The 23,945-nt window shown below is 42.0% G+C and overlaps 1 protein-coding gene across 8 annotated transcripts in view; it reads right to left on the bottom strand.

Annotated features, from left to right (window-relative positions):
- LOC110521760 (exocyst complex component 2) overlaps positions 1–23,945 on the bottom strand; it is an 86,576-nt gene that overhangs the window by 52,009 nt on the left and 10,622 nt on the right. For 4 of the 8 annotated variants that reach the window (XR_016495240.1, XM_036969307.2, XM_036969306.2 and 1 more), the window contains 6 exons: positions 17,888–18,063; positions 9,845–10,021; positions 9,416–9,542; positions 5,073–5,186; positions 2,714–2,838; positions 2,427–2,456 (listed from right to left, as the gene is read on the bottom strand). Coding sequence is in view for 6 of the 8 variants with exons in the window: in XM_036969307.2 (XP_036825202.2) it covers positions 2,427–2,456; positions 2,714–2,838; positions 5,073–5,186; positions 9,416–9,542; positions 9,845–10,021; positions 17,888–18,005 (691 nt within the window). In the remaining 2 variants the exon portion in view is untranslated. The remainder of the gene's footprint in view (positions 1–2,426; positions 2,457–2,713; positions 2,839–5,072; positions 5,187–9,415; positions 9,543–9,844; positions 10,022–17,887; positions 18,064–23,945) is intronic. The other 4 variants (XR_016495241.1, XM_090231932.1, XM_036969310.2 and 1 more) reach the window with 1 other exon arrangement.

The raw sequence follows: 23,945 nt of genomic DNA, 5'->3' as shown, positions 1-23,945 counted from the left end.
GTAATTTGACCTCTGCGACCTCATGTAATCCCTCAATGCAGACATGTACCCTGCAGGTACAAGCGTCAGTCTAACAGTGTAATAAGGGTACGAGGTTGTAATAAGGGTGTAATATAAATGTGCTTTGGGATGAGGGTGGGGTTAGCCATTTAGCAGCTAGTGCTAAACTGTGCTTAAGCCCAGCAGGGAAACACAAAGGCCATTATTACTGAGAGACATCAGTGGTCATACAGACGCACACCCACACGCACATACGCGCGCGCACCCACACGTCTCGGTTTCTGTTGGGAGGAGACGAATGAGGTGAGATTGAGGATCGGAGAGGGCGGGACAAAAGAGAGAAAGCCAAGAAAGAGAACAGGAGAAAGAGAAGAAAACCATGGATTCTCAAAAACACACCACTTGTTTGAAGCATTTTGTTGTTGAACAGAACTCATTTAATTTTCCAGATGATTTGGCCTACGCAGAGACATTCCTTCCTTATTTACACACTGCGATCCCCAGTCCCCTACTCGCTCTTATTAATAAAACATTGGGCTTTTACAATAGCCATCAATAAAATTCTCACATACAGGCAGAAGAGAAAATAAACTGAAGAGGAGACAAAAAGTAAAGGCATTAAACGGTAATTGAGTGAGCTGGAGGCACCACAGGCTAAACATCAATTAGTACCGCTTTTAATGCAATACATTCTGACCACAGAGCACACCGACATGCACGTGCGCAATCGCACAAGCGCACTCGGACGCATGCAAACACACACACACACGTCGTTATTAAATTTCCTTTCAATTTGTACAGCAACACCTGAGGTGTAGCTAATTTGGAATGACTCCAACTGACGACCTGCCAAACACAGAGAGAGACAGAGAGACAAAGAAAGGATTCACAGTTTCACAGACGGCTGTGCTAACTGGGCATGGCAATGAGCGACTGCTGGAGCCGCCTAGAGCCGTCTGGCACGTTACTAAAGCTTACCCTTACCATATGCTGGGCTAGCACTCAGACATGCTTTATAACCAACCAAAACAGGGCCTCAGAAGCATCATTCTAAAAACAGGTCATAATCAGAGGACTAAATACTGTAATGAGTCAGAATATACTCTCAAAACCTGTAAGGTGAAGTGCATCCTAATGTCAAAGGTCAATTGGACTTTCACCTTACAGTCCATTGCTTCCTGACTCACAGGTCATTGGAGTCCATCAACGAACACTACTTCCTGGGTCACTGAGGACTTGTGCCTCCCATTGGGTTCATATTGGGCATGATTAGTATAGTGAACGTGAGAAAGGGTCTGTATTGTTCCCCTCGGTCATGTTAGGGCCGTTATCACCCCGATTACTCTTGCCTGCATTGTGTGGCCCTGCTCCATTTATTTAGATTCAGTTGCTAACAATGAAAACATTGCCTCGGACCCCCCCCCCGCTCCTACAGGGCACAAACATTACATTAGGAAAGCAATAATAATAATGACAGAGGCATATAAATAGTAAGGGGAAGTAACTGAGTGGTTATGAGGGGAAATAAGAGTAAACAGACAAAAATATGAATGATAGAGTTGAACAATTGATTTCACTGAACTAACTGGCAGAGCGACAGTAGTCACAATGTTACCTCAGAGGCTTTAGAGAGTGGATCATAAAGGCTGTGTGTGTGTGTGTGTGGGGGGGGGGGGTCAGTATATGTGTGAATTAGTAAACGTGTCTGTCCAGTATGTGGATGTTCCGTACGTGTGTTTGTGTGTATAGTGAGAGGCAAATGTAAGTGTGTATGTATAATCACAATTAGAATTTGTGTAATGCAAATCAGCACACTCCACTCTAAGGCTATTTTTTTACATGTATTATTTTAACCTTTATTTAACTAGGCAAGCAAGTTCTTATTTACTATGACAGCCTAGGAACAGTGGGTTAACTGCCTTGTTCAGGGGCAGAACGACAGAATTTTACCTCGTCAGGCTTCGGTTTACTGGCCCAACGCTCTAACCACTAGGTTACCTGCTGTCTATAAGGACACAGCAGAGCAGCAGTGCAGAGCAGCAGTGCAGATTGCCTCATGGCCCTGCGTGTGCCTGCTACCGTGCAAGTAGTGTGATTGACAGTTGACAGCTGACGTGGTTTTAATGAAAGTGAATTAGGCGTGTTGTGGTTGGCTAGCCGTACTGCAGCACACTAAAGCACAGAGCACCACTCCACTGTAATCAACCACTGTTAGACCACACCGCACAGCCGCGTGATGATACACACACACAGACCCATGCATGTCCGCACACACACACACACACACACACCAGAGTTCTGAGAAATTGTCGGGTGTTACCTCAAAAGTCATTAGATTAGATGTCCACTGCAAAAGACTACTTAACCTTATCCCAAATCATGCTTGGCTTAGTCTTACACACACCCTGAGCCCGACAAACTCTTACCTGCATCATGAGAGCCAAGTTCCATCAACCCTGTAACAATTTTACATTCAATGTCTTAACAGTGTTAACATCTCTCGGTGTAATAACACACGTAAAATGTGTACCACACACTCTCTGTGTAGTATTGGCGTACTGTGTACCACACACTCTCTGTGTAGTAGTGGCGTACTGTGTACCACACACTCTCTGTGTAGTATTGGCGTACTGTGTACCACACACTCTCTGTGTAGTATTGGCGTACTGTGTACCACACACTCTCTGTGTAGTATTGGTGTACTGTATCTTACCTGCGAGAGCATCCTGAGCCTCGAAGAAGGTGCTGAGGCCTCCCTTCACATAGGCCAGACTGCCCTCATTCTTCTTAGTGGCCTGCTTCTTCAGGTTACTGGCTGCCATACGCAACTGGTCGAAACTGAGAGGGGGGAGTGCCATCAGTCAGAGGAGTTGTGTGTGCGTATTATTTTGTGTGTGTAACAGAGTGCATGTGCGCCATGCCTGAGTGAGTGTGAGCTTGCGTGTCTGCAGGAGGGTGTGTGTGTGTCCCCTGGGAGTGAATGGAGGTTTCCTCTGGAGGAAGAAACACATGCCCTGTCAACCAAAAACAACCCGACCCAATGGACCCTGAAGTTCTGCAGTAACTAGTCAGCACTCGGCAGGATCCAACCGTTAGACTGGGGGGGGGGGGTTAGTTGGAGGGGAACCATGACAGATGACAGAAAGGAAACCAGGGGAGACTAATAATAACCTGACAGACAGGCTGACAAACACTGTCCTAGTATGACAAAGACCAGGAGTTAGAGGTCAACAAGAGAAAGGACACTTCCTTCACATGTCCAACGTTTTCTTGTTAGGTCAAAAATCAAAGTAGGAATGGAGGTAGATTGTATTTGTTTACAGACTAAACCGGTCTCTGGGTTAGTGGATAGATTGGAAGGTCTGAGAACCGTGTAAAAGACAACATTAAAAAAAAGGTTATCTCGTCTCAAGTCACACCAATAGTTTCAAAAGTTGAACTACGCTGCCGACAAAAGAAAACATCTAGGATTCATGTGTATGTTTGTGACTAGTAGTTTGGTTGTTTGGGCTGACGTTCATGAAGACGTTACAGTGCTTTCAGAAAGTATTCACACCCCTGGACTTTTTTCACAGTGTGTTGTGTTACAGGCTGTAATTACATACAATACCCCACAATGTCAAAGTGGAATTTTGATTTTTAGAAATGTTTACAAATGATAAAACATTTCAAGCCGAAATGTCTTGCGTCAATACGTAGTCAACTCCTTTGTTACGGCAAGCCTGAATATATTCAGGAGTAAAGACTTGCTTAACAAGTCACATAATAAGTTGCATGGACCTAATGTGCAATATTAGTGGTTAACAACATTTTTGAATGACTACATCATCTCTGTACCCCACACATACAGATAATTGTAAGGGTCCTCAGTCGAGTAGTGAATTTCAAGAACAAATTCAACCACAAAGATAAGGGAGGTTTTCCAATGCCTCGCAAAGAAGGGCACCTATTGGTTGATGGGTAAAAAAAATAAAAAGCAGACACTGAATATCCCTTTGAGCATGGTGAAGTTATTAATTACGCTTTAGTTGGTGTATCAATACACTCAGTCGTCCTTCCTAACTCAGTTGCCAGAGAGGAGTAAAACCGTTCCGAGCAATGGTGATTTTAAAACCGTTCCAGAGTTTAATGGCTGTGATGGGAGAAAACTGAGGCTGAATCAAATACATTGTCACTACTCCACAATACTAACCTAAACGACAGAGTCCAAAGATGGAAGTCTGTACAGAATAAAAATAATTCCAAAACATGCAATAACTTTGCAATAAGGCACTACAGTAATACTCCAAAAAATATGCCAAATAAATGAACTTCCTGTCCTGAATACAAAGCATTATGTTTGGGGCAAATCCAACACAACACGTCACAGACTACCACTCTTCATGTTATGGAAATGCTCGTCATCAGCCAAGGATTAGAGAGATTTTTTTTAGGATAAAAAGAAACAGAACAGAATTAAGCACAGGCAAAATCCTCGAACCTGGACTTGGTTCAATCTGCTTTCCAACAGACACTGGGAGACAAATTCACCTTTCAGCAGGACAATAACCTAAAACTCACAGCCAAATATTTCACAGTTGCAAACCAAGACAACGGAGTGGTCTACTTGCAGTTTGACTTAAATCAGTTTGGAAATCTATGGCAAGACTTGAAAATGGCTGTCTAGCAATGATCAACAACCAACTTGACAGAGCGAGGAGTTTAAAAAATAATAAAATGGAAAAATATATTACAATCCAGGTGTGCAAAACTCTTAGAGATTTACCCAAAGGTGATTATTGATTCAGGGTGTTGAAAACTTAATGCATCTAATCAAGATATTAGTTTGTCGTTAATCTTATAATTTACACTTGACATTTGAGTATTTAGTGTAGATCGATTAAAAAAAAGACAATTCAATCCACTTCTAACCGAATTTGTAACACAAAAGTCAAGGGGTGTGATTACTTTCTGAAGGCACTGTAGTTGAAGGAGTGCTGTCTGATTGGCTGGTATAGGAGAAAGATGGTTGTGATTGGCTGCGTCTCAGACCCAGAGGCCGTAAAAAATAAAAATTGGTTGGTCTGACCTACCTGGTGACAGAGTGGTTCTCGATAAGGTACCAAGTAGCTGAGAAGTTCTCGCTGGTGAACTCTCCACTCACACCTGGAAACAATGCCTCCAGATCTTTCAGAGGGACCTTACCCCTGGGGGAGAAAACACACACATACAAGAGATTACCAAGGAAACCCTATTAAATATGTATGTTTTATGTCTCCTATGTTATGATCATGCTGTGGTCCCTGTATGGTTCAGTTGGTAGAGCATGGTGCTTGCAATGCCAGGATTGTGGGGTTTGAATCCTGGGGCCACCAATATGTAAAATGGATGCATGCATGACTGCAAGTCACTTTCAGTTAAGTGTGTACTAAAAGGCATATATTATTATGCTGCAAAACCCATTTCCCTCTTTGACAATAAAGTTGGAGCATGAAATCTACACAAACACAGAATTAGAGGGAATGCTTACAACTGTACATAGTTACTCAAATAAGAAAGAACATTTACCAGTTACATATATACAAAATAACAAGAACTTCATTCCATAATGTGAAAGGTAAGTTGACGTGTTGGTATAAAGTCCTCCAGCGGGGTCAGCGTGAGGCCAGGCCGTGCCCAAAGAGGAAGGCCCGGGCATGGGAAGAGCAGTGTGTGACGCCACTGGAGGACCCAGAAGTTGTTAGGAACGTTTGATCTGTGGTAATGACCCGTGGGCTACACAAACTAAACTCTAAAATGAAACCCACCACCCACCCAGCCTCTACTGTAGTGGAACACACTGAGCCCTGAGGGGATAAATACACACACACACACACACAGCAGAGCAGAGCAGAGCAGAATTATCTCAGTGCCGATCGGTAAAGATGGGTAGTCATGGGAAAGAATTGGGAGAAAGAGAGGGAGGGTGAAACTGCAAGTTTGATCACCATGAAAGTTTAACGTCAATTAACCTCTCAAAGCTCTTTCGTCTCAAAGTTCTCGTGCTGCTTCTTGTAACGGTGTGGCTCAGTTGGTACGAGTGTTTCGCTAGCAATGTACAGGTTGCAGACTGAATTCCTAGACCATATATATATATATATATATATACACACAATAAAAATGTACTCACCGCACTGTTAGTAGACGCTTTGTAAAGCGCCTAAGTGGCATATTACATTTATACAGTTGAAGTCGGAAGTTTACATACACTTAGGTTGGAATCATTAAAACTCGTTTTTCAACCACTCCACAAATATCTTGTTAACAAACTATAGTTTTGGCAAGTCGGTTAGGACATCTACTAGGACATCTAAGTCATTTTTCCAACAATTGTTTACAAACAGATTATTTAACTTATAATTCACTGTATCACAATTCCAGTGGGTCAGAAGTTTACATACACTAAGTTGACTGTGCCTTTAAACAGCTTGGAAAATTCCAGAAAATTATGTCATGGCTTTAGAAGCTTCTGATAGGCTAATTGACATAATTTGGGTGAATTGGAGGTGCACCTGTGGATGTATTTCAAGGCCTACCTTCAAACTCGGTGCCTCTTTGCTTGACATCATGGTAAAACCAAAAGAAATCAGCAAAGACCTCAGAAAGAAATGTGTAGACCTCCACAAGTCTGGTTCATCCTTGGGAGCAATTTCCAAAGTTCATCTGTACAAACAATAGTACGCAAGTATAAACACCATGGGACCACGCAGCCATCATAACGCTTAGGAAGGAGATGAGTTCTGTCTCCTAAAGATGAACGTACTGTGGTGTGAAAAGTGCAAATCAATCCCAGAACAACAGCAAAGGACCTTGTGAAGATGCTGGAGGAAACAGGTACAAAAGTATCTATATCCACAGTAAAACAAGTCCTATATTGACATAACCTGAAAGGCTGCTCAGCAAGGAAGAAGCCACTGCTCCAAAACCACCATAAAAAAGGCAGACTAAAAAAGCAAGTGCACATGGGGACAAAGATCATACTTTTTTGGAGAAAATGTCCTCTGGTCTGATGAAACAAAAATATAACTATTTGGCCATAATGACCATTGTTATGTTTGGAGGGAAAAGGGGGAGGCTTGCAAGCCGAAGAACACCATCCCAACCGTGAAGCACAGGGGTGGCAGCATCATGTTGTGGGGGTGCTTTGCTGCAGGAGGGACTGGTGCACAAACCAAAATAGATGGCATCATGAGGGTAGAAAATTATGTGGATATATTGAAGCAACATCTCAAGACATCAATCAGGAAGTTAAAGCTTAGTTGCAAATGAGTCTTCCAAATGGACAATGACCACAAGCATACTTCCAAAGTTAGGGAAAAATGGCTTAAGGACAACAAAGTCAAGGTATTGGAGTGGCCATCACAAATCCCTGGCCTCAATCCAATAGAACATTTGTGGGCAGAACTGAAAAAGCGTGTGCGAGCAAGGAGGCCTACAAACCTGACTCAGTTACACCAGCTCTGGCAGGAGGAATGGGCCAAATCCACCCAACTTATTGTGGGAAGCTTGTGGAAGGCTATCTGAAACGTTTGACCCAAGTTTAAATTGTTTAAGGCAATGCTACCAAATACTAATTGAGTGTATATAAACTTCTGACCCACTGGGGATGTGATGAAAGAAATAAAAGCTGAAATAAATCACTCTACTATTATTCTGACATTTCAGATTCTTAAAATAAAGTGGTGATCCTAACTGACCTAAGACAGGGAATTTTTACTAGGATTAAATGTCAGGAATTGTGAAAAACTGAGGTTACATTTTTTTTTGGCTAAGGTGTATAAACTTTCGACTTCAACTGTACATATGTATCTTGAAAGAGAGCGAGAGAGAAAAAGAGAGGGAGATTGAGAGAGAGAGTAAAAGAGAACTTTCGCAGTCTGTTCAGTTATTCCCTCACCTCCAAACCTGGCAAAGTATCAAAGCCTGCTTTAATATATATCGGCTCTGCTGCTCTGCTCTACACAGACGGAGAGGAAGCACATATGTATACGCTGTGAGAAACCCTGCCCAAGTTCAGTAGGCTAACTCAAAATAAGCAGTTACAGTCCTGACTCCGGAAATGATCACTCGAGCATCGCGGCTTGGACGGTGCTAGGACGGGGTTTGTTCCTCTGTAGCATGCGGACCAAAATAAAAAAGGAACACGTTGATGATGACGTCACCAGGAAGTGTTTCGCAGACCAACAAGAGGACTTCCTTTAAAAATATAGACTTTTTCAAACAATATAATCATATAGATAAAGAAAACAGACAGACCCAAACATTAACGATATCAAAGCTGTCCAGACCCACATGTTCCTACTGCATCCATCTCCAGTGATTGTAAGACACTTTGCCATATGACCTCAAATTGAGCTATTCTGCATTTCCTCTGTCACCTTTTCAATATTGAAATAATGATTTGATTCTTCCATATATATTGCTGTAGAGCATGAGTTAAGTGTACCACAACAAGATGACTTCTTGTTTGACCTCTCTGTATAACCAATCAGTGACATCACCACCAGACAAACCTGTTTAAAAATCGGTTCAAGACATCATAATTATAATCACGATGGGTTTAAACGTATTGAATTACTATAACTAAAAAGGTTGTCCGACTTCGTCCGCTTCAATTCTTCTGGTCAGCTATTTCTAGTTTGAACAGCTAGCCATCGTCTCTATAGTGAACAGAATTGGCTACATTCATTAATGTGAAGCGTTTGTGTATTGTGCACTGTGTATGTGTGCGTGTGACCCTATTCGAGTGTGTTGACTGTACTATGTGGTTATAACATGAAGAGAAGAGCCGTACAGTTTATTAGTTAGAGCTAACTGACTGATGTAAGGGTTGTAGTAGCCTACCAGTAGGCCCAGGAAAGTGACCCTGGACATGGAGGGTTTGCAGCCCAGTCAGGGGCTCTCCTCCCTGTCCACGAGCGATCACTTGCCCCCTGGATCCCCTGGCCTCTCTAAACCAAACAAACATCAGAAGGCCTAGAGCACAGATATACCAGAACTAAACATTACATTACAGACTGTACATTCCCTGCCAGTCGCGTGGGAGGCAGAAGCCACACCATACGACCTGCCTGCTATGGCCATGTGTGGTGGCTTGCAATCTTTCTATTCCACTTTTTCCTCTCTTCTTTCTCCTTCCTTTCAGGCCATGTGTAGTGGGTTGCAATGTTTCTTTCCAACTCAATCCGCTCTTCTTTCTTTCCCTCTCCTTTAAACACAATTATGGTGTTTCCAGTGCCTTTGTGCAGCAGAAAAAGCCAGTTGTAGCCATTGCTGTGTTGGCATAACATTTCAAACATCTCCACATGGGGATTGTTTGTTTGTTAGACTCAATGACTTAAGCCTGTGTGTGTGTGTGTGTGTGTATGTATGTATGTATGTATGTGTGTGTCCCTACTTGTCAAAGTCGATGCCTAGCGGATTGCTGGGCCGTAGGGAGAGGGGGGAGATGCCTTTGTAGCGGTCGGTTCTCATGTCGTAATAGTTCATCTCATCCACCCACACAGCAGACTGGTCCAGAATACCTACAGCACAGACACACATCATCGCTGAGAGGACAGCCCAGATCACACACACCCAATTATAGTACCTGACAGAGCTACTATACAGTTTGTAAAGCAACACAGGACAATAGAGTATGGGTTTGTGGTGTGTTTCCATACTCTATTTCCTAGTTGCCTGAGCTTGGAAAAACTGAGAAAGATTGTCTGTTCTTGTGCAACGGGGTAGTCATTCTAGAGTTCCTCTGATGATTGACAAAGAGAGATGTGTTTGTAGATTTATATTAGAACTGCCGTGGTCGCCGAGGGCAGAAGGAGTATCTTACCGATCTTCTCAGCCTTGAGCAGTTTGAAGGAGACGGTGGAGGTGCCGTGGCCTCCTGACTTGGTGCTGACGATGATCTCTCCCTTATCGTCTTTGGCTGGGCCCACACGACACACTATCTTACTGGCTGACATCCACTCAGCCGTCAGCAAGCAGTTGTGACCACATATGGACAGACCTGAGAGAGAGAGAAAGAAGTGAGGCTAATCAAATATATAGGCGAGCTAACAGCAACAGGATAAACAACCAAGTAATAACATGAGAGAAACACTGAGAGAAAAGGCATGACACATTGACACAAACAGCAGTTTAATAAACCCGTCATTAGGGGTCAAAGTTCAGGCCAGGTCCAGTCAGTCCTGTGGGTGGCCCTGACACGAGTCTCTCACAGCTTCATCATTCTGTCCACACAGAGTGCTGTCACTTCAATGCTAAGTGGCTCAATAAATATCTATTTACTGTACTTTTACACTCTGACCCTTCTTCTCCTTGTCAGTGTGAACACTGGAATAAAGAGCGAGAGGAGAGCAAAACTCCTTCCTCTAATTTATCTGACTAGATGGAACTCGACAGTGTCAGACATGTGTAATCAAACATCATAAAAGCTTGTGAGAGATGATACAAAAATAACCCTTGAAACAAACTGTGAATAATAATATGGCCATTAAATTAAAGCACATTTCCTGCCTCTGTACTGGTCATATGCAAAAACACTATTTTTTTGCTATCTAACATATACATTAAAAGGCTAAATTTTAGGCTCTGGGGACATTAGTGGTCAGAAATAGATCCAAATGATTGGCCAGGACTCCACCTGCCAAGTCCAAGTATGTGTGAGGCCATGTCTTTCATTCGCGGGTGTCTTGATTTTAATTCTTGAAAATAACACACTGAAATTCTAGGTATATTCTAATTGGTGACATTTTGACAATATAAAAAAGTTCATAAAATGCAGCAAAAAGAAAAGGGGTAGTGGAGTTTATTTTTGTTTCACTAGCGCTACTCTTTTTCAAAGTAAAAAAAATTGTGGCCACAGATGCTTAGCTTTTTAAAAAATGTGTTCCGTTTTTAAAGTTCTGTTAAAAAAATTCAATAAAAAAAAAATTCTGTGAAACAAATTCACTAATTATAAAATATCTTACACTTTTTGGCAATTCAATTCAGATTACATTTAAACAAAACATGCAGTATTTAGATAAAATGATTAACCTGATAAGTATTTTAACCAACAATCTGTTCTACTTAAAAATATCTATTAAACAAATCATGTTCACTTATATTCCAATTTTTTGTAGAACATTTGATGGTGGTGTAGTTTTTTCTTCTTTCTTTTGCATTTTTTCTTGCAATTCAAACATGTTCTCCATGGAGCTGAGATCCATTTTTCATTTTAAAGCTAATTTCCTGCAATTCTACACATTTTACCATAGAGCTGAGACAACATTTTGCAGTTTTAAGGCTAATTTTATGCAACTATGCATTTTTCCATGGCTAAATCTGTGTTCTTACGCACAAACATAACAAAATCAATACTGCTAAATTCATTGCTTTTGGAATTTCATACTCCCTAACTTTTATTTTGGTGATTGTTAGTTCTCAAAGACTAAAGAAATATATAGGTCTATTATCTTTCATACATAGTTTATATCTGGTTTCAGGTGTTGAAGTTTTTCCATGCCGAAAATGTATTTAAAACAATATTATTCTATTTTTTTACATGCTTAGGTGGCCTGCCCAAGGATTACAATGGCAGAAAAATCTCTGCCAAAGGCATCCAATTCAATATGATTCAGATATCCAATCATTTTCTTCAGCATATAAAATCAGTTAGTTAAATGACATTCTAAAATGTTAGTCATTATTTTTTCACTTAACCAATGTTGATTATCTTGGGTGTTTTAAATGCATTCGGGTTAAACGAAACAAAAAAGTAATTTCATCTAATCTAGATTCATAAAAATGTGTTTTCCACTTCATGAAGTCATGAAAACCCATTCAATTTGATCAACAGCAACAAACAGTCCGTGTAATGTAAGCAGAGCCTGACCATCGCTGACTGGTCCAGAGAGTTCTGTGGTAGACTGTAGGCTAGTAAGGCTCTAGCCTGGCTCTGGGTAAATTAGTTACGGAGTCCAACTGCGGACGGGTCATAACGGCATGAACTCTACTGTACACAGTCTAACACACTCTCTCTCACACACACACACACACACACACACACACACACACACAAACAAATGTCATCAGTGCCAGTGAAAACATTCACATCACAAACAGAATAATTGAATGCATCAAAAACAACCGCACCAATGAATTCACACACTGGCTCATTTTGAGATTACCATTACAGGAAAGTGGGAGACAAAACATTCTAGGAAGTGATTTGACTGTTGAAAGTCAAATCTAAATAACAGTGTGTGTGTGTGTGTGTGTGTGTGTGTGTGTGTGTGTGTTAGTGCTGGTCATGGAATTTCAGGTGTCATGGTCGGCGTGTCATATGTGCACAGTTATCAGCACCACACTAGCGGATATGGGCCTAACTGTCTTGCTCTTGAATAATTCATTAATTGTCAGACACAGACACCCAACCTTTTTTAACAGATATTTATTTAACATAAATCAATAAAAACCTGCATTGTTTTATAGAAAGTCTACACAAACTTTCTCTACTAAAGTGCCATAGGCTAGCGCTTATACGATAAATTACCACTAACAACAGCAACATAAATAGGTAAGAGCAAATATTAACAGTATATCTATAGGGCCATAATAAAACAAAAATAATTAAATAAATATAGAATAAAATGTTTTGCTATTTTATAGCAAACGGCGACAGCTTGTAAAATGCAAACTATGCATATTGACTTTGTCCGGCTTGAGGCACAAGCGGACAGGGTTAACAAATGTATCCCCACAGTGCTGAACATTCGCTCTGATGCGGTGTTCCTTGGCTCAAATACACACGCATCTGCGTGCCAGCTTCGACATCAATGGATAGCGAGTCTGGTTGTCTCACCACCAGGTCAGGGGATTATTTGTTGGGTCAGGCTGTTCCTGCAGGTAGTTAGTAGGTTCGGTGTCTGCACGGACTCTGAGGGGAACAGGGGCAGTGTTTTGAACTCCTCGCTTCTGGAGGAGATCCCCTAAATTCCTTTTCTTGGCAGATGGTGGCGCACTCGCACCATCATTCGAGTCATCATCTCCCTCAGTTGCAATAGCAGCAATTGCACCGACACCCCGGCTCCGGCACCCCCTGCTTCCACAATCTCTTTGAAGAGTGCATCTGTCATCTCGTTCAAATCATGCCCTTTGTATCTTGGGTCGAGGAGGGAAGACGAGGATAAAGCCATTTTATTTCCGGTAGGCTGTACTTGTCCTCGAGAACATCTTCTGGACATCTCCCTATTGAGGCTTTGTGTCAGGCCGGTGTCGTTGGGGAGGCCGGCATGAGCAGATCTCCCCCAAGTAACTGGAACACAGGCTCCACTAACTCTCAACCGAGAGGACATCAGTGAAGTCAGCCACAGGTTTCAGTGCTGCTTGGACAGATGGCAAGAGGTCTTTATCCTGCCATTTTAGGATGAGGCGATTATGTTTACGATCCGAGACCAGGACTCGTTCAATGGCTGGTGCTTCCGCCAAAACCCGCTCTACCATTTTTGGTTAGGTTCCCCACCTAGTTAAACAATGCCTTGGAAGAAAACATTTGATTGGCAGGATAAAACAAACAAATGTCAATATGCATAGTTTGCAATTTACAAGCTGTCGCCGTTTGCTATAAATGACAACACCCCCCCCCCACCCCCCAACAACATTGAATGATTCAATGTTGCATTACTATAAGCCAATAGTAATTTCACAATAAAATTAGCTTATGTTCTGAGAAAAAAAATGTATTCAGTGCACCTGAATAACATAATTCTACGTGAACAATAATTGAATATAGCATAGCTCTGGGATTGGCAAATTTGCTGGGGTGGGGGACACAAAATCTGAATTCACGAGGGGCCACAGATGCTCGTGCGTCTGCGTACTCACATGGCAACCCCCCCCCCCCCCATCACATTGCGAACAAAACATTTTAGCAGCCCCCTTCTTGACAGCGCAGAGACATTTAAAAAATATGTAGTTTAAAGCAGGTTTGCTGCAATTCCACACATTTTGCCATTGGACGGAGAGGAACATTTGCTGGTTGCAGATTTTAATATAATATATGAGTGACACTGACTAAAAATATCAAACAGGGGCACCAGGCTGGGTTAATTGAGTGGCTATCAGTGGCTCCCGAGTGGCGCAGCGGTCTAAGGCACTGCATCTCAGTGCCTGAGGCGTCACTAGACACCCTGGTTCCAATCTGGTTCGAATCCAGGCTGTATCACAACCGACCGTGATTGGGAGTCCCATAGGGAGGTGCACAATTGTCCCAGGTTGTCCGGGTTTGGCCGGTGTAGGCCGTCATTGTAAATAAAAATTTGTTCTTAACAGACTTGCCTAGTTAAATAAAGGTTCAATTAAAAATATATAAAAATTCTATATGTGTATTCTAATATTCTTACTTGGAACAGTAAGTTCAGACCCAGACTGAGTAAAACATTTAAAAAAGAATAAACAATTAAGTCACTGAAATATATATATAAATCACCGAAATAGATAAGTCACTCAAAAATACAGTATATTTTATATATATATATATATATATATATATATATATATAAAAATATAAAGGTCACTCAGGTTTATCTCACTGGTCATCCCCAAAGCCAACACCTCCTTTAGCCATCTTTCCTTCCAGTTCTCTGCTGCCAATGACTGGAACGAATTGCAAAAATCGACTTGTATCTCCCTCACTAACTTAAAACATCAGCTATTTGAGCAACTAACCGATCGCTGCAGCTGTACACAGCCCATCTGAAAATAGCCCATCCAATCTACCTACCTCATTTCCATATTGCTTTTATTTACTTTTTTGCACACCAGTATGTCCACTTGCACATCATCATCTGCACATCTATCACTCGTGTTAATTTGCTAAATTGGAATTACTTCGCTACTATGGCCTATTTATTGCCTTACCTCCTCACGCCATTTGTACACACTGTACATAGACATTTTTTATTTTGTGATATTGACTGTACGTTTGTTTATTCGATGTGTAACTCTGATGTTGTTTGTGTCGCACTGCTTTGCTTTATCTTGGCCAGGTCGCAGTTGTAAATGAGAACTTGTTCTCAACTGGCCTACCTGGTTAAATAAAAGGTGAAAAAATAATATATAGATATATATATACATACACACACAAAATTTAAGGTCGGAGGTTTACATACACTTAGGTTGGAGTCATTAAAACCAGTGCACACATTTCTTGTTAACAAACTATAGTTTTGGAAAGTCGGTTAGGACATCTACTTTGTGCATGACACAAGTCATTTTTCCAACAATTGTTTACAGACAGATTATTTCACTTATAATTCACTGTATCATAATTCCAGTGGGTCAGAAGTTTACATATGCTAACTTGAATGTGCCTTTAAGCAGCTTGGAAAATTCCAGAAAATGTCATGGCTATAGAAGCTTCTCATTGACTCAAATGATGTCAATTAGCCTATTGGAGGTGTACCTGTGGACATATTTTAAGGACTACCTTCAAACTCGGAGCCTCTTTGCTTGACATCATGGGAAAATCAAAAGAAAATCAGCCAAGACCTCAGAAAAACATTTGTAGACCTCCACAAGTCAGGTTCATCCTTGGGAGCAACTTCCAAATGTCTTAATTAAGGTACCACGTTCATCTGTACAAACAATAGTACGCAAGTCTAAATACCATGGGATCACGCAGCCATCATAACGCGCGTTCTGTCTCCTAGAAGTTAACGTACTGTGGTGCAAAAAGTGCAAATCAATCCCAGAACAACAGCAAAGGACCTTGCGAAGATGCTGGAGGAAACAGGTACAAAAGTATCTATATCCACAGTAAAACAAGTCCTATATTGACATAACCTGAAAGGCTGCTCAGCAAGGAAGAAGCCACTGCTCAAAAACCGCCATAACAAAGTTGTGACAAAATGGCTTAAGGACAACAAAGTCAAGGTATTGGAGTGGCCATCACAAAGCCCTGACCTCAATTCTATAGAAAATGTGTGGGCAGAAATGAAAAAGTGTGTGCGAGCAAGGAGGCCTACAAACCTGACTCAGTTACACCAGATCTGGCAGGAGGAATTGGCCAAAATTCACCCAACTTATTGTGGGAAGCTTATGGAAGGCTACCTGAAACGTTTGACCCAAGTTAAACAATTTAAAGGCAATGCTACCAAATGAGTGTATGTAAACTTCTGACCCACTGGGAATGTGATGAAAGAAATAAAAGCTTAAATAAATAATTATCTGCTATTATTCTGACATTTCACATTTTTAAAATAAAGTGGTGATCCTAACTGACCTAAGACAGGGAATTTTTACTAGAATTAAATGTCAGGAATTGTGAAAAACTGAGTTTAAATGTAATTGGCTAAGGTGTATGTGAACTTCAGACATCAAAAAAAAAATATATATATATATTTATTTTGTGTGTTTTCCTAGGGCCTTCAAAAGTGGGACCCGCCAGTTGCCCATCCCTGGCATATCGTATTCTTCAAACATTGAATAGGCTAATTTCTCACCAGAATGAGGCTGTGATTTGGGAGGTTCAGCTCCGTCTCAGCCTTCAGTAGGGCCCTCTTTTTTTTGCCAGATCTGCAAAAAAGTGCCCACCAGGGTTCCACATAGGCCTCGAGCCCTGCCTGTGTGTGCGCTTTTGCTGTTCACGCCTTTGGTGACGATGAGATGGAGATTGTGGCCAAAGCAATTTAGCCAGAGCCAGTTTAGTTGCCTCACTGCAGCCACAATGTTGTCCCGTGTGGTGATACAACAGTTTATTTTCATCAAGGGCCCAGTCTAGCCATCCCGAACACAGGGCTTTGGACAGGTTGTTGGCTGTGTGGGATTCCTGCATGTAGGTTGTTTCTTATCAGCGGGTTTCACTGTCAGGCACTCATATTTAAATTTGACCAATGTTCCCTCTAAGCTGCGCGCAGCAGCCCGAGACTGCCATGCAGCGTACCTGTTAGTTAACACTATCAATGTTACCCTTTATTGTGGCAATTGTGATTGAATCAACGCAATATTAGCCACTTTCAATGCAACATACAGAAACAAAAACAAACTATGCAAGAGATTTTGTTGTAGGCAGAACGCATCGGAGTAGGATTCTATTGCACAAGACTCAACACAGACTGGTGTGGCATAACCAATCAGAGCTGCAGTAGGCTTATATTCAAATAGATCATTGCCATATATGGATATGTGCCATTTACTTTGAACTGGACTGTGTTTACAGCTGTGGTCGTGAGTAGATGCGCTTGTTTTGAGATCAAAGCAAGAGCTGCATGTAGCCACGTGGGCACATTTTGTTCATGTTCTTTGCTATTTAGTGAGTCATTAGCCCAGTTATAGATAATTTGTAGTCAGCAATAGGGGATTGATTGCTTCCTACAAGAGCACAAAACATGTACATTTCCTTGAAATTGCTTTGAAAAGCGAGTCAGGTAAAGAGGGTTTTTATTTTTGTCTTAAAGGGGCAGTGTTGTATTTTGAGACATTTATTGGTGTCTGCAAACATGTTAGTCCAAGTCATCTGGTTCTCCATCGTCGTTAAATTTGAAACCAAAATGTACCCAAAGATAGGATGTTACTTTTTGTTTTTGCTACGAGAGCCAAAACATTTTCACCTCACTCCTCCAATCTACTGGAGCAATATTAAGGCCAGAGGTGAAGTGCAGTGGACACACCCACCCTATAGAATATAGATACTAACTATAGTTCCACCTGGTCCTCACTTCTCACCCCACCCCCTCCATTCTTCAATGAAATGACCTTCAAAGATTTTCTCCTATCCGCACCTAGCCCCTGCGCATATAGCGGATTTGCTGATTGTGGCATATACAGCTTGATAGACACACTAAGTGTCTGTGCAAGTTTGTGCTTTCATGTATACATGTGTGTGTCGTACCAACGAGGTCAGCGGGACCCGTGCCCAGGTTCTCTCCTCGGATGGTGACCTTGGTCCATGAGGTGCCCTCGTTGGGCGAGATGCCCGTGACCAGCGGGGGCTGGCGGACACGAGACATGGTAGGTCACGCTGATCGTCACGCGTGTGCAGGAACACAGGAAGAATCAGTCAGCAACCTGTGAACATGCCAAGGGGCAGCGGGAGGAGAGGACAATAATGGCTATTAACATGGAGATGAGGAGAGAGAGACAGTTGTAATGTACAGTTACAATGCATTATTACTTTTTCATGTCTTTATAAAATGTATTATTATAAGATATTTAATACATCTTAAAAAAGGTGTCTAAGAGTTTAAGTAGGAAGGCTACAACTTCTACACAGACAGGAGGACATGAAGGTGCTGGTAGGAGCTCCGAGTCTGAGACCAGACAGAGGGAGAAAAAAGGGGGAGGAAAGGAAGAATGTAAACCTCGGAGAGAAGAATAAATAAACGTGCTCGCCCTCATCGATTCCACATAACCTACTCAATGTGTGTATGAGACTGTATAGCTAGGCCTAGCCTAATACCTAGAGGAGGTACGTGTAATGTGTATGTAATAATGGGGGAGAACATAGACAGTAAAACACCAATCACCTGCGTAGATGATATGCCAATGTGGAAGAGAAATGACACAGGCCAGTTAAAATTCTGGAAGAAATGTGCAACTATTAGCCTATCAAAAAGGAGGAAAACAGGATAGATGTGTTATGAATGGATGTGAGAATATCAACAAAAAAAAAAGCCAGTATGAGGGTTTTTTATATTTTTCGCTAACACGTGTGGCAATAAATTGCTGCCAGGTCCGGTTGAAAACCTAACTGCTTTGCAAACACTAAATCCAAAACACGTTCCCCACAAACAAGGCAGGAATTCACACGGAACAGAGCAGACAAGCAACCAGGGGTGACGCAGCAGATTCGTGGCAACATCATCTCAGAGCATACGTGTAGGCTTGTTGAACAAATCTTTCTATACACGTTTAGTTAAGAGCTTGTTGCGTAAAGAGACGGGGGTCTGTTAACTCAAATAAAGAATAGGAATATTTGTCACATGCTTCGTAAAAAACAGGTGTAGACAAATAGTGAAATGCTCACGTGTACTTTTCCAACAATGCAGAGTTGAAGATGAAAAACAAATACGGAAAAAAATTATATAAATAGTGACAAGGAATAAATACACAGTGAATACGAATAACAATAATGAGTAAGAATAACATGGCTGTATACAGGAAGTACAAGTACCAAGTCAATGTGCAGGGGTACGAGGTAATTGAAGTGCCTTCAGAAAGTTAATGTAGTGGATCACATATCCGTGTCCCCATGTTAAAGCTTTTTGGGTACAAAAAAAATAGCAAAAATCTAAGTAGCCAATCCTTCGGAGCATTTCATTGATTATTGACCGACGAGGTTGAGGTTAGGGAGGGAGCAAAGACAGAGCAATACTCTAAAAAGCAGCGTCTTTCCTTGACTTATTCCACGTTGCTGTTTTAAAGCCTGAATTTTTTTTCTCTCACCCATCTACACACGTTACCCCATAATGCATTGTTTCCCAAACTCGATCTTCGGGGCCCCAAGAGGTGCACATTTACGTTTTTGCCCTAACACTACACAGCTAATTCAAATGATCAAACCCTGATGATTAGTTGATTATTTTAATCATCGGTGTAGTGATAGGGCATTAAAAAAAACGTTTTAAAAAATGTGCACCCCTTGTGGTCCAGAGGACCGAGTTTGGAAACCCTGCCATAACGACTTAGTGCAAACACATTTTTAGAAATTGTAGCAAATTTATTGAAAAGGAAGTACAGAAATATCTAATTTATTGTACAGTACATAAGTACTCACCCCTGAGTCAATACACGCTAGAATCACCTTTGGCAGCTGCAAGTCTTTCTGGTTAAGTCTAAGAGCTTTGCACACCTGGATTGTAAAAAAAATGTTTTTATTCAAGCTCTGTCAACCCAGTCATCTACAGCCCCATCAATGTAGTCCTTTGTCTTGCTGACATTGAAGGAGATGCTGTTGCCCTGATCCACACTGCCAGGTCCCTGACCTTGCTATAGGCTGCCTCATCGTAGTCCGTGATCAGACCTAGGTCGTCAGTGTCGTCAGCAAACTTGATGAGGGTGTTGGGGGTCATGCGCGGCCACGCAGTCATGGGTGAACACTGAGTCCAGGAGGGGACTAGGCACACACCCTTGACTCAAAGGGGATGTAACTTAAGTAGCATAACCCCTGCTGTCTTGTGCTTGTCAGAGGAAATCTAGGAGCAGGGGCATCTGACATGGAGAAGATAAGAGGTTAACAAGCCTTAAACAAGCCCCTTATCTGTCATTCATCTAGCCCATATGTTTAGGGTGGGAGTCAGAGTGGAGGGGGAATGTGTGTCTTCTTCTGCATAACTGCACAACATGACTGTTGTGTTACCTCAACAGGAGTGATTCTATCCCTGTCTTAGGAATACATGCGAAGACACACACACACGAGGCTGGGCAGAATGACAGCTCTGCTCGGTTGCGTGCGAGGGGCCGAGCTGGCGCTGTGTGGTCTGTGTGTATGCGAGAGAGCATGTGGAGGGATATGTGCTGCGGAGAGGTCTGGGTAGTGTGTGTGTGTGTGTGTGTGTGTGTGTGTATATATATACATATGTGTGGTCTGGGTGTGTGGTCTCTGGCTCGGGCCTGGGGAGAGCCTGTTGACGGCTGGGATGAGAAAAGAGCTGCTGTGTTTACTTTACTCTGGGGGCCATGCATGGACATGGGAACACAGCCCAAACCCCTCCGCTCTGTAATACACACACACCCGTCACTGGAAGTAAGGGGTCTGAGTCCGAACCATGAAAAACGTCCCCAGACCATTATTCCTCCTCCACCAAACTTTACATACGGCACTTTGTATTGGGGCAGGAAGTGTTCTCCTGGCATCTGCCAAATCCAGATTTGTCCGTCGGACTGCCAGATGGTGAAGCGCGATTCATCACTCCAGAGAACGTGTTTCCACTGCTTCAGAGTCCAATGGCGGCGAGATTTACACCACTCCAGCAGACGCTTGGCATTGCACATGGTGATCTTAGGCTTGTGTGCGGCAGCTCGGCCATGGAAACCCATTTCCTGAAGCTACAGACAAACAGTTATTGTGCTGACGTTGCTTCCAGAGGCAGTTCGGAACTCGGTAGTGAGTGTTGCAAACGAGAATAGACGACTTCTACATGCTACGGGCTTGAGCACTGGGCAGTCCCGTTCTGTGAGCTTGTATGGCATACCATTTCGCAGCTGAGACATTGTTGCTCCTAGACGTTTCCACTTCACAATAGCAGCACTTACAGTTGACCGGTGCAGCTCTAGCAGGGAAGAAATTTGACGAACTGACTTGCTGGAAAGGTGACATCCTATGATGACGCCAACTTGAAAGTCACTGAGCTCTTCAGTAAGGCCTTTCTACTGCCAATGTCTATTGAAATTGCATGGCTGTGTGCTCGATTTTATACACCTGTCAGCAACGAGTGTGGCTGAAATAGCTGAATCCACTAATTTGAAGGGGTGACATACTTTTGTATATATAATTAGAATTTACATGACTGTTTATTTATTTGACAAAAATGCTCTAGGGGGCATTACAGGACCCTATTTTGACTTGTGGCAGCAGCCTACAATGAGAATCACCTAGAAGCCAAGGTAGGCTTCCCAAGTACACAGCACAGTTTTAACAGTTCACTTAAAGTCATATACAGTACCAGTCAAATGTTTGGACACACCTACTCATACAACAGTTTCTTTACTATTTTCTACATTGCAAAATAATAGTGAAGACATCAAAACTATGAAATAACACATATGGAATAACATAGTAACCAAAAGTGTTAAACAAATCAAAATATATTTTATATTTGAGATTTTTCAAAGTAGCCACAGTTTGCCTTTATAAACAGCTTTGCACACTTGGCATTCTCTCAACCAGATTCACGAGGTAGTCACCTGGAATGCATTTAAATTAACAGGTGTGCCTTGTTAAAAGTTAACGTGGAATTTCTTTCCTTCTTAACGCGTTTGAGCCAATCAGTTGTTTTGTGACAAGGTAGGGGTGGTATACAGAAAATAGCCCTATTTAGTAAGATACCAAGTCCATATTTTGGCAAGAACAGCTCAAATAAGCAAAGAGAAACGACAGTCCATCATTACTTTAAGACATGAAGGTCAACGCGGAACATTTCAAGAAAATTGAACGTTTAAGTGCAGTCGCAAAAACCATCAAGAGCTATGATGAAACTGGCTCTCATGAGGACCGCCACAGGAAAGGAAGACCCAGAGTTACCTCTGCTGCAGAGGATACGTTCATTAGAGTTAACTGCACATCGGATTGCAGCCCAAATAAATGCTTCAAAAACGTCAAGTAACAGACACATCTCAACATCAACTGCTCAGAAGAGACCGCATGAATCAGGCCTTCATGGTCGAATTGCTGCAAATAAACTACTACTAAAAAGGACACCGATAAGAAGAAGAGGCTTGCTTGGACCTAGACACACGAGCAATGGACATTAGACCAGTGGAAATATGTCAGTCAGTCTAATAAATCCAAATTTGAGATTTTTGGTTTCAACCGCCGAGTCTTTGTGAGACCCAGAGTAGGTGAACGGATGATCTCCGCATGTGTGGTTCCCACCGTGAAGCATGGAGGTGGTGGTGTGATGGAGTGGGGGTGCTTAGCTGGTGACACAGTCTGTGATTTATTTAGAATTCAAGGCACACTTAACCAGCATGGCTACCACAGTGTTCTGCAGTGATACACCATCCCATCTGGTTTGTGCTTAGTGGGATTACCAATTGTTTTTCCAACAGAACAATGACCCAACACACCTCCAGGCTGTGTAAGGGCTATTCGAGTGCTGCATCAGATCACCTGGCCTCCACAATCACCCGACCTAAAACAATTGAGTTGGTTTGGGAAGAGTTGGACCGCAGGGTGATGGAAAAGCAACCAACAAGTGCTCAGCATGTGGGAACTCCTTCAAGACTGTTGAAAAAGCATTCCAGGTGACGCTGGTTGAGAGAATGCTAAGAGTGTGCAAAGCTGTCACCAAGGCAAAGGGTGGCTACATTGAAGAATATAAAATATATTTTGATTTGTTTAACATTTTTTGGGTTACTACATGATTCTATATGTGTTATTTCAAAGTGTTGATGTCTTCACTATTATTCTACAATGTAGACAATGGTAAAAATAAAGAAAAACCCTTAAATGAGTAGGTGTGTCCAAACTTTTGACTGGTACGGTAAATGGCACTCTCGGTCAGTTTCTTCTGATCATTCTTGTTGTTAAATCCTGTGTTGTTTATCAAACATCTGCCTACTCATTGGCCACATGACTAGTGCTTAAGCATTCTCCCCCTCCCTTTCTCCCTCGCTTCCTCCCTTCCTGCTTACGTTCTAATTGGGCTAAAATGGCAGGTTTATTTTACTTGGAGAGGGACTTATAAACAAAGTGACTGCCCCTCCTCTATTTGGTAACTCTGTCACCCCAGAGCCTAGGACTGAGCAATAGGACCAGAGCTAACAAGCTCAGGGAGAAAGGAGCTCTCTGGCTAGGCAAGACTGTAGCCTTGCGTTCCAAATGGCACCCTATTCCTAATATATTTTGACCAGAGCCCTATAGTTGTGCATTAGCCTATAGGGAGTTGGGTGCCATTTTAAACACAGCTGTAGAATGGGCTGAATATGAGGAATGGATTGCTTCATAGGAAGTATGCTGTATATTTATACTATAACAGATGAAAATCATATAAGCCTAGGCCCTAGGACATTTACTACAGCACACTTTAAACAATATATACCCCACACTCACAATGCCAGGACACTGTTCTGTTTCAGAAAGAGGCATATGGAAGCTACACAGACAGCACAATGTTCTGAGAACCATATGTTTCTTTATTGGAATTTCAGCATAACATTTCCTACAGGTTTCCTCAAGGTTCTATTTAAAGTAATGTTCTCAAATTGTTCTGAGAACGTTAAGAAACAGC

Source organism: Oncorhynchus mykiss, chromosome 4 (genome assembly GCF_057628025.1).
Source record: "Oncorhynchus mykiss isolate SJ-2025 chromosome 4, ASM5762802v1, whole genome shotgun sequence".
Classification (NCBI taxonomy): Eukaryota; Metazoa; Chordata; class Actinopteri; order Salmoniformes; family Salmonidae; genus Oncorhynchus; species Oncorhynchus mykiss.
This window is presented reverse-complemented; position numbering and strand designations above follow the sequence as displayed.